General features: G+C 45.4%; 1 protein-coding gene and 1 long non-coding RNA gene across 5 annotated transcripts in view; one reads left to right on the forward strand and one right to left on the reverse strand.

The window, feature by feature from the left end:
• Positions 1 to 353: 353 nt before the first annotated feature.
• LOC115518970 lies at positions 354 to 9,470 on the reverse strand. The gene is made up of 3 exons (XR_003970360.1): positions 8,180 to 9,470; positions 4,873 to 5,212; positions 354 to 579 (listed from the first exon to the last, which is right to left on the reverse strand). It is a non-coding gene; the product is annotated as an uncharacterized LOC115518970 (long non-coding RNA).
• A 610-nt stretch (positions 9,471 to 10,080) lies between these two features.
• Positions 10,081 to 14,128, forward strand: part of ATF1 (activating transcription factor 1) — an 80,726-nt gene continuing 76,678 nt past the window's right edge. The window contains exon 1 of one of the 4 annotated variants that reach the window (XM_032593970.1): positions 10,081 to 10,347. Coding sequence is in view for 2 of the 4 variants with exons in the window: in XM_030322591.1 (XP_030178451.1) it covers positions 12,571 to 12,630 (60 nt within the window). In the remaining 2 variants the exon portion in view is untranslated. Of the gene's footprint in view, positions 10,348 to 12,257; positions 12,631 to 14,128 lie in introns of those variants that run through there. The other 3 variants (XM_030322591.1, XR_003970362.1, XM_030322589.1) reach the window with 3 other exon arrangements.

A 14,128-nucleotide genomic window follows, 5' to 3' on the forward strand; every position in this document is an offset into this window, starting at 1 on the left:
AATCCCTGTTTCACATAGAAAAAGCCATCCCGACTCCTCTTGATACCAAAACCAGACTAAGGCAGTTTTCAAATCAGTCTCACCCATGAAAAGATGAAAATTATAAATAAAATCTGTTTCGGTCGCTGTGTAATACACCACTCCAATTTAGTGGCCTAAAACAGTCATACCTATATACTCTATGCATCAGGAACTGGACAAAGTATAGCAGGAATGACATCTCAACTCCAAAATGTCTGGGCTTGGCTGCAAAAGCTCCAATGTCTGGAGGCGATTGGAACAGCCTGGGGCTGGAATCATCCAGGCATCTTTACTCACATCTGAAGCCCAGGCTCTGATAACGAAGACTAGGCTCAGCTGGACTGTTGCCCAAAGCACTTACTTCAGTGTAGCCTCTCCTCCTAGCTTGGGATTCTTGGAGCAAGCAGCTGGATTCTCAAAGGAGACATTAGGGGCAAGAGCAGGTTAGGCTGTAAACTTCTCATCCACTCTTGGAGGTCATACACCACTTTGGCTGCATTCCACTGCCCAGCCCAGATTCAAGGGAGAGGACTCTACGTCTCGAGAGGCAAAGTCACACTGCAAAAAAAGCACGTGGGTTAGGAGAGACTTCGGTGGACACATGTGAAGACAACTGCATTGGAAAAACAATATTCCACCCCAGCAAGCAAAACCCAGTAGTGCGTAAGAAATAACAGATGGGTTTTAAAGAGGGTCAGAACAGGGATAGTTCAATATTTTAAAAATCCTATTTATAGAAGAAATCTTAGCAACAGCTTAAAGGTGAAAACTCTATGACCATCTCTCTCAATAGATTGAGGGGAAACACGATAAACGTCAACGTTGACTAATGAAAAAGAAAAATCCAACAAGCAAGGAATAGGAGACTTCTTGAAGTGATAGAACATCTATCAGAAACCTATAGTTAAAAAGAATACTTATCGATGGCACTTCAGAAGCACTACTATGAAAGGCAAAATTGTGATGAGGATGCTCACTTTCCGCTCAGCCGTTGCACTTGAGATTATGGCTACCGTAATTAGGGAGAAAGAAATGAGCTATATGAATGGGATATAAAGGAAAAAAAACATTTGGAGATGATACGCTAGTCTATGTAGAAAATATAAGAGGATCTACGCATTTATAAACAGAGGAGTTTTTTGGTTTTGGTTTTTTTTGAGAGAGAGAGAGAGACAGAGCATGAACGGGGGAGGGGCAGAGAGAGAGGGAGACACAGAACCGGAAGCAGGCTCCAGGCTCTGAGCCACCAGCCCAGAGCCCGACGCGGGGCTCAAACTCACGGACCGCGAGATTGTGACCTGAGCTGAAGTCGGATGCTTAACCGACTGAGCCACCCAGGCGCCCCTAAACAAAGGAGTTTATAAGATTGCTGAATACACGGTAAACATAAAAATCAATAGCATGAGTCTCCATAATAGTGGAATAATTTAGTCAGAGTAATCCTCCCATAGATGGAATTTTTGAAATTTGAAAAAAACATACATACATGTATATATATTTTTAAACCTATTTGAAGGCACTGGGAAATGACCACAAGGAGACAGAAATGGGAGAGTAACTACTTCTGAAAGATGAAATGCAATAGGTGACATTTGTGTGTTTGTGATTTTTCTGTCTGAGGACATTGCCATAATTCCCAAGGAACTTGACTGATAGCCACTGCCTACTGGCTTAAGGTGTAAAAGGATAGAGTTCCATGTTGTCAGGGAAGTCAGAGTAGTTAGGAGTAGTTAGGAAATCTGTGAAGGGAGAGAGCCCCAGAAGGTAGGAGTTCTCAAATCTGCATATAAGATGTGTCAAAATCTTTGGCTGATGACTAAATTATATGGAGAAAAATCCGGAGTTCCGGGTGGGGGCGGGGGGCTGCGGGGGGAGGAAAACAAAAAAGCAGCTAGAAATGGAAAGAGGCAGGAATTTCGGCCGTTGTCCATGACAGAGGAAAAAGATTGGAAATTAAGTCCTCTCAAATTAACTGCCTTCTGAAATAAAAATCACTCTGTAAAGCAATATAATTCATTCCAGTAATAAAACTACTAGATAGGTGAATAAACAGAAAAGGATGCCCTATACTTAAGAAAATCAGTCAATAGATACCAACCGTAATTAGCAGTCAAAAGGCTTAAATCAGCTATTACATATACATCGAGACTTAAGGGAAACGTAGGGTCACCTGGCAGGCTCAGTGGGTAGTGCATGCAACTCTTGACCTCGGGGTTGCAAGTTTGAGCCCCAGGCTGGGTGTAGAGATTACTTAAAAATAAAATCTTGAGAAAAAAAAAAAAAGGAAAATGTATACACAATGAATGGGTAAGGAATTCCTACATAAGGAATCTAGCAGAGAAACAGAAACTAAAAAAAAAAAGAAAAAAAAAAGACATACAGACTGGATAGGAAGAATTAAAGCTATCTCTAGTCACAAATGAAATGACTTGTACGTTAAAAAATCCTACACACGTACAAATTGTAAAATGAGTTCAGCAAGGTTGCAGAATTCGAGATCAATAAAAAAAAATACCTATTTAATTTTCATTTCCTAGTAATGAACATTCTAAAAAAGAAATTTAAAAATCAATTCTAGGGGCTCAGTCAGTTAAGTGTTGGCATCTTGGTTTTGGCCCAGGACATGACCTCCCAGTTTTGTCAGTTCGAGCCCTGCATCAGGCTCTGTGCTGACGGCTCAGAGCCTGGAGCCTGCTTCAGATTCTGTGTCTCCCTCTCTCTCTGCCCCTCCCCTGCTCACACTGTCTCTGCCTCTCTCAAACTAAATAAACTTTACATACATACATACATACCAATTCTATTTGGGGCACCCAGTTGGCTCAGTTGGTTAAGCATCGGACTCTTGGTTTTGTCTCAGGTCATGATCTAGCGGTTTTGTGAGTTCAAGCCCCTGTCGGACTCTGTGCTAACAGCTCAGGGCCTGGAGCCTGCTTGGGATTCTCCATCTTTCCCCCTCTCTCTGCCCCTCCCCTGCTCGCACTGTCTCTGTCTTTCTCAAACTAAATAAATAAACCATAAATAAACAAATAAGTAAACAAATAAATAAATAGATAGATAAATACAAATCAATTCTATTTGGGGTGCCCAGGTGGCTCAGTTGGTTAAACATTGGATTCTTGATTTTGGCTTGGGTCATGATCTCACGGTAAGTGAGTTTGAGCCCCACGTTGGGCTCTGTGCTAACAGTGTGGAGCCTGCTTGGGATTCTCTGTCTCTCCCTCTCTCTGTGTCCCTCCCCCACTCGTGCTGTGTCTCTCAAAGTAAGTAAATCAACTGTAAAAAATTAAAAAACTTTAAAACCAATTCTGTTTAACATAACATCAAAAGGAATAAAATACATCATAACTTAATGAAAGTACCAACTTGCATTCTGAAAACTACAAAATCATTGAAAGAAACTAGAGAAGATCTAAAATGGAAAGTCATCCCCATGTTCATGGATTGGAAATTTTTAAATTGTTAGGATGGCAATTCTCCACAGATTGATCTAGAGATTCAACACAATCTCTATCCAAACCCCAGATGCCTATTTTGCAGAAGGGGATACGCTGATCCTAAAATTCATATGGAAGTGCAAGGGATTCAGAAAAGTCAAAACAATTTTGAAAAAGAGCAAAGTTGGAGTACTCACACTTCCATATCTCAAAACCTACTACGAAGCTAGGGTACCGGCCAAAGGATAGACCTATCAATCAATGGAATCGAACCATAAGTCCAGAAACGGAGAAGCCTCTGGACCTAACCCAGCCAGATAATAAATCAATAACGGTATTAATGTTGCATCTCAGGGGGGAGTGGGGAGATGAGTGCCACCTGTAAGTGTGTCAGGATTCAGAGGTAATGGTCCCTGGTCTGGTGTATACCAGTCTGGTTCTACAGATTCCTGGAGGATGGCAGTTTACCAGGCCAAGCTTAACCAAACAGTAGCCTCAGCTGTAGCCATTGTACCCAGTCTGATACCTTTGCTAGATCAGATTAATACGGTCTCAGGTACACGGTATATAGCCATTGACTGACAAATATGTCCTTTTCTATTCCAGTCCAGTCTCCTCACTAGGAAAAAAATCGTAACTATGCGTGACGATGGATGCTAACTATTGTGACTTACTGTGGTGATATGTATGTTTAGCAATACATACATATCAAATCATGATGTTGTACATCATGATGTTGTACATCTGAAACTAATATAATTTTATATGGCAATTATATCTCGGTGTTTTAAAAGTTAAAAAAAACTTTTTAACGTTTGTTCATTATTGAAAGATAAGAGAGAGACAGAGCATGAGCAGGGGAGGGGCAGAGAGAGAGGGAGACACAGAATGGGAAGCAGGCTCCAGGCTCCGAGCTGTCAACACAGAGCCTGACGCGGGGCTCGAACTCACAAACCGTGAGATCATGAGCTGAGCTGAAGTCGGACGCCCAACCGACTGAGCCACCCAGGCGCCCCTTGGTGTTTTAAAAGTTTTTAGAAAGGGGAATCAGAAGGAGTTCACATTCATGTAGAAGGGATAAGAATATACATGTATAGTTTTATCCCAGGGTTATGTTACATGACATTACTCTGAAACAGATGGAAAAAGATGTAATTAGTATACTGAAGGTCTTGGTAAACTGCAGGAGATCCCGAGGATGGAAAATTAAACTATGAAGAGTCAGAGGTCTAGCAATCAGGGGCACGCTGACGTATCTCCTGACATAGAAACAAATTACTGAGGCACCTGGCTGGTTCAGTCAATAGAGCACGCGCTTCTTGATCTCAGGGGCATGAGTTCAAGTCCCATGTTGGGCATAGCTTACTTAAAACAACAACAACAGCAGCAGCAGCAGCAGCAAATGAATGGATCTTACGTGCCCTTTCTCGAAGAAGGAAACACGGCCCTGGCTAGGCCTCTTCAGGTGGTGGAGACATGCATGCCATCCCTGGTAATACTGCTGTGCACAATATATCAGGTGACAGCTTTAAGTATATAGCTTTGGAGCTGATGATACGGCAGACCAATGGTGGTGAAGGCGACAGTCGTGGAAAAAGAAATGGTGCGTAGTTGATGGCAAGATCCAGTGGAAACTCTGGAGCAAGAACACGCCAGTTGTAGCGGAGTGTGCTACTGGGCCATGATAAGAGACGGAAAACTTGCCCCGGGGACACCAGGTGACCACGCGTCTGGAACTGTCCATCACTGACTGGATTCTGTCAGACACAGCAAGTCATAAAGTCAGATGGGCCCAGCACCAATCCATCATAAGAAGGAAATGTCACACGTGACATCAAGCCTAAGCAGGATCAGAGGACACAAGCCATCTGCAGGAGCAGGCGCCCCAGAAACCCACGTTTCACACTACAGTTGCACCTACCTATGGCTGTAATGGAGCCTGGGGGGAAGAGTACAAATTTGATCTATGGGTGGGTGATGGCCATTCTGTTGCAAGGGAAATGTATCTAATGGGCAGATTTTAAAATGATCACCCATTCTGTGTACTATGTAAGAATATAAATGGACTCATGGGCAGTGGCAAATGGCCTGGCCAGTCGGTCGGTGTCTCGAAAGGAAAAAGACTGGAAGACTGGATACAATAAGGTCTGGGGTAGAGGTCTCTGCATCACATGTCAACGCCCACTAAAAAGCATCCAACGTGGGCAAGACACTGAACGTCCAAATACGTGACCTGGCCAGTTGATGTCAGCCAGCCACTGAGCATGTCAGAATCGGCACAATGGGCACATGTATGGAGTAGCCACAGTGGCAGAGGTGGAGACTATATTGGGGCCCAGTGGTATGGACTCCCACTTACCAAGGCCTATTTAGCTACCGCTGTCTCTGAATCTTCAACTAAACATTGACACAAACCAATACTGAAATAATAGGACACTATTTCTTCAGGAGTTGATAACACTAGGCTTCTTCCATCCTAGAAGGGCCAGGGATTTGTTCTCAAGTGAACACATTTTTCTGAGGGGGGGTTAAGATATGACTCATAGCACCACTCGGTGTCACTACCAAGGGGCTTACAAGGGCTCATGACGCAGGCTGCTGTGACCGACATAAAGAAGGTTCCTCCAATAAGCTGAACTTCAGTTCCAAGCTGACTTGCTGCAACTGGTTAGTAATAATCTTGAAGGTGAATAGTTTGCTTATACAATCCAACTACACAATAATAACCAATTCTTTTTTTTTTTTTAATTTTTTTTTTTCAACGTTTATTTATTTTTGGGACAGAGAGAGACAGAGCATGAACGGGGGAGGGGCAGAGAGAGAGGGAGACACAGAATCGGAAACAGGCTCCAGGCTCTGAGCCATCAGCCCAGAGCCCGACGCGGGGCTCGAACTCACGGACCGCAAGATCGCGACCTGGCTGAAGTCGGACGCTTAACCGACTGCGCCACCCAGGCGCCCCAACAATAACCAATTCTTAGCCGTTATAAGCTTTTACTAGTGGCACCAGCTAGGAGGCCATCACAATACATAATGCAAGACGTAATGACAGCGTGGACTAAGGTGATGGTGTGCAGAGAAGGGGACGAAGTCACAAGGAAATTATTTCTCTTGCACCCAGGTGTATTAGATAGGACTCTAGAAAGAACAGCAACCAAAGTAAACTAGCTTAAATAGAAAAGTGCTATTCATTTCAAGGACAAAGGACAGCTTGTGGAACCTAAAGGCTGTGGCAGGCAGCTGTATCTCAGGCAAGTTCTAGAACTGGGGCCTAGAAAGCCACTGGTTCGCTCTCTTAGCTCTGCATTGTTCACAGATGGAAGAGGCTCATTACAGAGCTCCCAAGCGTTAGGTCCATTTACCTAGAGAAAGATTAATTTTTGGCCAAAGACAAGTTCCACAGGGGAGACTCTGATGGCCAGCTTGGGCCAGGTGCCCATTATTGGTAAGATAGATTTGACTGTGAGAAGTTTCCATAAACAAGTAAGAGGGATAGTTGTCCACCACTCTCAGGGCTCATAGACTAGTTCTAGATGTTCAGTTCAAGCACAGTTAACATGAAGCAGCAAACAGTTTCAGGGCTGATTTATCTGAAATAGTATGGTTGTAGGAACGACAACCCCCTGCAGGGGGTTAGGTTTTCCTGTGTTTAGCCTTGAGTATTGAAAAAGGACAAAAACACAAAAGAAGATAGAAACAAGCCTATTGCTTAGACCATAAAGCCTACATCTACTAGCTTTTGTAATTTCTGCCTTTTGAGAGGTGGATTGTTCCAAACGCTGTTTCATGGCTCTCAAGTCCTCTACTCCAGCTCCATCCTTTTGCTAACCAGTGAAGCTTCTCAAGGTGTGTGTCCCCTTAATGGTTTTTAACTAAATTTCCATAGTTACACTGCAGCATTTTCCACATTAATATCCAACATTTATTTAGTGTTTCCTGTGTGCCTGGAGTGGCTCTAATTTTACATGTATTAAACTCATTTAATCCACAAAACTTTACGGGACAGGTAGTATTACTAAACCTGTCTCCTTATCATATAATGTCTCTCCCTCTTAATAGAAAACAGTGCACCAGAAGAGCCGAAGAGGTGCCACCACTGGCTTGACCAGTTTATGTAAAAATTTTTAATTTTATGGGGCACCTGGGTGGCTCAGTCAGTCGAGCGAGCGACTTCAGCTCAGGTCACGATCTCATGGTCTGTGAGTTTGAGCCCCGAATCAGGCTCTGTGCTGACAGCTCGGGGCCTAGAGCCTGCTTTGGATTCTGTATCTCCCTCTCTGCCCCTCCCCTGCTCATGCCCTGTCTCTCTCTGTCTCAAAAATAAATAAAACCAAAAAAAAAAAAAAAAAAAAAAAAAAAAAAAAATTAAACTGCAACCCAACATTCAAAAAAATTTTTTAACATTTTCCTTTTTGAGAGAGAGAGAGACAGAGTGTAAGCCGGGGAGGGGCAGAGAGAGGAGACACAGAATGTGAAGCAGGCTCCAGGCTCTGAGCTGTCAGCACAGAGCCTGATGTGGGGCTCGAACTCACAAACTGTGAGATCATGAACCTGAGCTGAAGCGGGACGCTTAACTGACTGAGGCACCCAGGCACCCCTGACCAGTTTATTTTGGACAATTGCCTTTGGCTCTTGAGTGTTAGGTTATTTTATTTCACTTTACTTCCTGACTTCTAAAGTCAAAGACCTGTCCATCTGGTTTATAAATTCTTACTACTCAGTACCGTGTGTGGCGTAACCAAGCCTTCTTTTTTTCTTCATCTGCAGTTATTTCTCAAAGTTCAGAGCAGTGGTAGGTACAGCAGGTGGCACTTCCGTGAGAAACAAGTGTGGTGGAAATACTTGTGAGCGGCACGTTGCACAACATAGTATCTAAGCTTAAGATGCTTTACAAGTGGAAGAGGAGCTGAAGTGGATCAGTCCATCCATGCAGTTTGAAGGTTTGTGTACAACTTAAGTTTGTTTTTATGGTAACATTTTTTCAGTCCATCCACCCCCTTTTGCCAATCAGCACTTGTTAGGCATTCTGAGTTCAAAGGAAGAAACAGCCAACACAAAAAGAACAGTAAACTTACAGCCGGCTTTCTAGACTTTAATATTCTGGATTCAAGAATGACGGGCGCTGGGTTTTGTTAATCAGGAAAGGCTGATGTCTGAGAACCTCTTCATGGTTCCTTACTTTTACAGGACACTTTGCTTTTCCATGGTAGATGACCTTTTGATTCTTTGAACAATTCTGGAACAAGGCTTGAATATTATATTTTCCCCAATTTTGATAACAGGAAGATAAGCTTAGAGAGATTTGGGTAATTTGCCTAATCAAAAATCTAAAGTAAGGGCAGACACCTGTTTTTAAGTTATAATGGGTAGTCAACAATGTTTGCTGAATGAAAGGCATTAGCGAAACGTTAGTGAACTCTTTGAAGTGTCTGGCAGAGTAACTCTCGAGCTTTAAATCACATTATCTAGCCTTGAAGGTCAAAACCAGGACGGGCTCTATCCACTAAATCAGTTTCCTACGTCGTGGAGATCTCAAACTAGTAAAACTCCAGAACATCCCGGGACTTTTGTCAAGCACACACTAAAAGATGTATTATTTGTTGTCTGTTATCACAATAAAGCCATAAAGTAGTATTTTGCAAAGAAACGGATAAAGAGACAAATCAGAACAATGCATAATCCCTTCTCCAGAAAGGTAGAGACACATTTGAGAATATTTTTAAGTTTTTGTAATGCATTAAAACGACGGTGTAACATTTTACAACGCTCCCTTCTAACAGCTGGGGTAAATCCGTTTCAGGTGCCACGCGAAGTGGCGCTCAAAACACCCTGCCGGCATCGTGGGTGCGTGTGTGTACGTGTGCAACCAGTCTTTGGAGAAAACCCTTTCGTATGGGATAAAGGATGCAGCTCAATGCAATTGGGGTTAAAAAGAGTCCGGGGAGGGGCGCCTGGGTGGCTCAGTCCGTTAAGCGTCCGACTTCAGCTCAGGTCACGATCTCGCGGTTCGCGAGTTCGAGCCCCGCGTCGGGCTCTGGGCTGATGGCTCGGAGCCTGGAGCCTGCTTCCGATTCTGTGTCTCCCTCTCTCTCTGCCCCTCCCTCGTTCATGCTCTGTCTCTCTCTGTCTCAAAAATAGACGTTAAAAAAAAAACAAAACAAAAAAACAAAGAAAAAGAGTCCGGGTAAACTACGAGAAGATGAGGAGGGCAAACCTCCACGCGTCAAGTCACTTCTCTCTACAAGACCCGGACAGGTGAGGTGTGGATCAAGGCCAAGGACGACCGTTCGGGACCCGATCACCCAACCCAGACCAAGCAGCAGCTGAGCTCAGAACGACGCTTCGAATCGATGAGAGCGGCCCCGCACCGAGCGGCCTTCCGACACCAGCAAGCTGTCGCGGGTTTCCGAAAACAGAGGTGAGGGAGGAGTGAGGGCAGACTTCCTGAAGCGAAAAACGACTCCGGGAAACCTTTGCCAACTATCGCCGGAGTAGCACCTTCCGGAAGTGCGCCAGACTTTCGGAAGAAACCCGGCACAAGATGGCGGCGCGTCACGTGAGCAACGCGGTGACGTAGGACGGCGGCCCGCGCGGAGGGACCGCCTTAACTTCACCCCCCACGCTCAATTACTCAGTTTTGCCCCCCTCTCCTACCCCGCCCCCGGCCTGGTGTAGATCATGCCGCCAGTGGCGGCCCTGACTGCCGAGGAAACGGTAGCCTAGGACAGTTGGCTGTTAAGTGACACAGATTCTCCCCGCTCCGCCTAATCCCTGGGAGAGGCACATACCCCGCCGCGTGAGGGCGTGGAGAAGTGGGTAGAGAATTTCGGATCCACCTGGGAGGGGGGAGTGGAAGTTCCCGCCCCGGACAGCGGCGAGGCGGCAGCCACAGGTAAGCAGGGGGCGGGGGTGCGACGCGTTCCCGTGTCCCTGGGCAGCGGCAGGGCGCGGGGACTAGGCGTCGGAGGGGACGCCGCGTCGGGTCTCGCGCCGGGTGGGGGTCGCGCGCGGCGGCCGCGGTGGGGGAGGGGCGCGGAGGGCGCGCGGCGGAAGGGGGAGGGGCTGCCCGCTGTCCCCGCGCCGAGCGCGCTTCCGGTTCTCGTGCTCGCCCGGCTGTTTCCCCTTCAGTCGTCAGTCTCCTTTTGGCCCCCACCCCTCAACCAAAATAAAACCGGAGACCTCCCGCCGGGGGTGGCTTTCGCTTCTGAAGCGGCCCCTCTGCGGCCCTAGGCGAGCGCCCTCCGTCGCAGGTCTAGGAATGGGGCGCGGAGGGCAGCGTGGCCTTGGCCTCCGAGCGTTTTCCGCCCAGCTGCCCGGGACCGGTTTAGGTCCGCCAGGGATCCCCCAGAGCGCTCCGGGCGCCCTCGGCGTGCCAGGCCCAGCCGCTGGCGGTGGAGGGTTCCAGAAACCGCCCTTGCCTTCGGGGAGCTTACAGTTGAGTGGGGTACAGTAATGACACAGACGGACGAAACGGTAGCGGAAAGGTGGAGCTGATGAGCGAGATGGAGGGTGTGGGGTGATAGAAGCTCCTCTTTTTATCTTTAGGCAGGATCAAAGCGAGGAAACGGTCCTTTTGATTTTCTCCTTTATCGCAAAAAACAAAGCATGAGATCTCCCGGCATCAGCTACACGGTGGAGCGTGCAGCGTAATCTGTTCTAAAGTTATATTGTCCGTGTTAAATGATGGTTATTTGGTTAGCTTTTGAGGAGCAGTGGGCTAGTACCGGTTCCCTCAGCTATCAGAGCATTCCTGTGAAACCTGTCCTTCAGGGAGAAGTGGCCTAAAGCGAAGAAGCAATTACCATGAATGTATGCGGAAATTTTTTTCAGTGGTTCCAGACCCGGAAAAGAATCTCTTAGGCTTTTCTGCTCCCTTAGGACACGTCTTACTAACAGAGTAAATCGAGGTAAAGTCTGGATGCTCACAGACAAGAGTTCAAAGCCACGGACATGAGATGCTGGGTGTAGTTCTGGGGGAAGGCTGCGAAACACACACTGAATGGTGTTTTCGCTTTTCTTCTTTTTCCCTGAAAGTGAAAATCCTCTTTCTTCGGATTTCTTTTGGTTAGCGAAATCAGGTATTAGTGTGGGTTTTTTGTAAAAGTGAAGTGATGGAACACACATTTTCAGTAAGCAGGGGGATAGCTGTAATACTCTTTGAGAATACCCTTCTGAGGCTTTTTCAGCATAGTTTTGGCAAGCATCTTTGTCAGACTGACCTGGGCTGTGATAAGAGTCCGTATGTTAGGTTTAGGTTGCAAAATGCATTTTGTCTTGAGAATTTCATTACCGGCAGAAATAAGCAGGTTCATTAAAATGCTCCTTTTCCGATGGAGTTTATAATGTGCAGTTACCTCGGTGTCCCAGCTGGAATCAGTACTGTTGTCCTAACGCTGAATGTGTTTGTTCTATGATTTGTAGTTAATCCTTTGAGGTTCTGTTTGGTCTGCGATGTATACAGATGTATACATCTGCACAGTACTGTTATGTCACCAGTAGGTGGTAGTCCCGTCTCAACATGCTTTTTCTTCCCATATCATCCTACTTAATTATCATGAATTTTTAACTCTAAAGTAGGATGTTTTCTTGTGTCTGAATTGTCCTGAGTCTAAAGCTGAGTTGAAGTAATTGTCTGAATATGTATTTTTTTTTAATGTTTATTCATTTTTGAGAGAGAGAGCGAGCGAGCGAGCAGGGGAGGAGCAGAGACAGGGAGGGAGACAGAGGATCCCAAGCTGGCTCCATGCTGTCAGTGCAGAGCCGAAATCAGGAGTCCGATGCTTAGCCTACTGAGCCACCCAGGCATCCCTAAATATATTTCTTTAACCATTATTTTCATTTATAGCTAGATAAACCCCAACTAAAGACATTGATTTATTCACCTTTAATAAATATGCAAGGTATTAGTGCTGTGTTGGGACAGGATATGGTCCTTAGCTCCCTAGAGCTTGCATTCTGGTGCTGTTCAGAAAACAGGCCATTACAGTACTGGGATAAGTGCCATGAGCAGAGGGGGTAACATGTTCTATGGGGAGGTAGCCAGAGCTTCTAGACTTGTCTGAGGGAGTAATGAAAGTTTGCTTGGAAGAATAAATAACTCAAAGGAGTAGGCCACATGAAGAGAAGAAAAGGAGTGTCTTCTGGCAGAGGGAATGGCATGTGTGAAAGCCTGAAGGTGAGAGAAAGCAAGGCAGACACATTTGAAGATCCGAAAGAAATGCAGTATGACTAATAGGAACAGTTTTGAGGGGAGATCATGAATTCACTTGAGGAGATGTTGAGCAAGAGCCTTTTTGCCCTCAAGCTTATCATAGTTCAATATTCTCTATAGGTGAGGAAGCTAAGACCCTCTTCATTCATCAAATGAGATTACTAACTGTATTTGTTGATGTTTATTGTTTACTGCATACATGAGGGTCTCTGCTGGGTAGAGCACGCATTCACAGGATACAGGCCCTGTCCTTATGCACCTTAAGACTGGGGGAATCAGACATGCCAATAAACAGAATTCCCAGTGTTAAGTAACCTCGTTAGAAATAACCGCAGAGGGGCGCCTGGGTGGCGCAGTCGGTTAAGCGTCCGACTTCAGCCAGGTCACAATCTCAGGGTCCGTGAGTTCGAGCCCCGCGTCAGGCTCTGGGCTGATGGCTCAGAGCCTGGAGCCTGTTTCCTATTCTGTGTCTCCCTCTCTCTCTGCCCCTCCCCCGTTCATGCTCTGTCTCTCTCTGTCCCAAAAATAAAAATAAAAATAAAAATAAAAGAAATAACCGCAGGGCACAGTGAAGTAGGAAGAAAGGACCTGGAGCAGTTGGGAACATAATGTTTGAGATGAAACTTGAAAAGAGTAGGTGTTTGCCAGATGGACAGATTGACAATGTGAGAGGAAGAGGGGCAGTGTGGAATAAAAACACAAAACAAAAAAAACCCCATGGGTTTTGGATTAAATAGTTACGGTTTCAGGTCTTGTATTCACATCTTACCATGAGATCCATAGTAAATGATAGTTTCCTTGAGCCTCAATTTACTTATCTCTCAAATAGGGCATTCAGGAAATGATACTTTAAAAAGCTGTTAGTTTAGTGCCTAGTGTATAATATTCCTTTCTTTGCAAATTTTCTTAAAAGTACCCTGCTTTTTACTTACATTTTTTTTTAAACGTTTATTATTGAGAGAGAGAGACAGAGCATGAGCATGGGAGGGCCAGAGAGAAGGGGAAACGCGGAATCCAAAGCAGGCTCCGGGCTCTGAGCTGTCAGCACAGAGCCCAACGCGGGCTCGAACTCACAAACTGCGAGATCGTGACCTGAGCCGAAGTCGGGCGCTTAACCGACTGAGCCACCCAGGCACCCCTCTTACGTTCTTTATATGTCAGCAAGATCACAGCCTGCTGCCTTTTCAGTTCCCCAAATTCATTCCCATTGATGGCACTTTTGAAACTGTGTTTCACTGCCCCCCTGTGATTCTGCCCTACTTACCCTTGTCTAATGTTAAGCGTCCATCTGCTGCTGGGGGCTACTTTCATGGAAAATGCCTTTGTACACATACAGTTTATTCTGTGTTGAGGAACCAGTTTTTAACGGATGGTTAATCTTTAATTTTAGGAATAATAGTTCAAAAGTGAGTAAAGATTATACTCTTAACATTAAACATATATAGTATGTATTGTTTACAAT

The sequence above is a fragment of the Lynx canadensis genome, chromosome B4 (assembly GCF_007474595.2).
Source record: "Lynx canadensis isolate LIC74 chromosome B4, mLynCan4.pri.v2, whole genome shotgun sequence".
In the NCBI taxonomy this organism is placed as follows: domain Eukaryota; kingdom Metazoa; phylum Chordata; class Mammalia; order Carnivora; family Felidae; genus Lynx; species Lynx canadensis.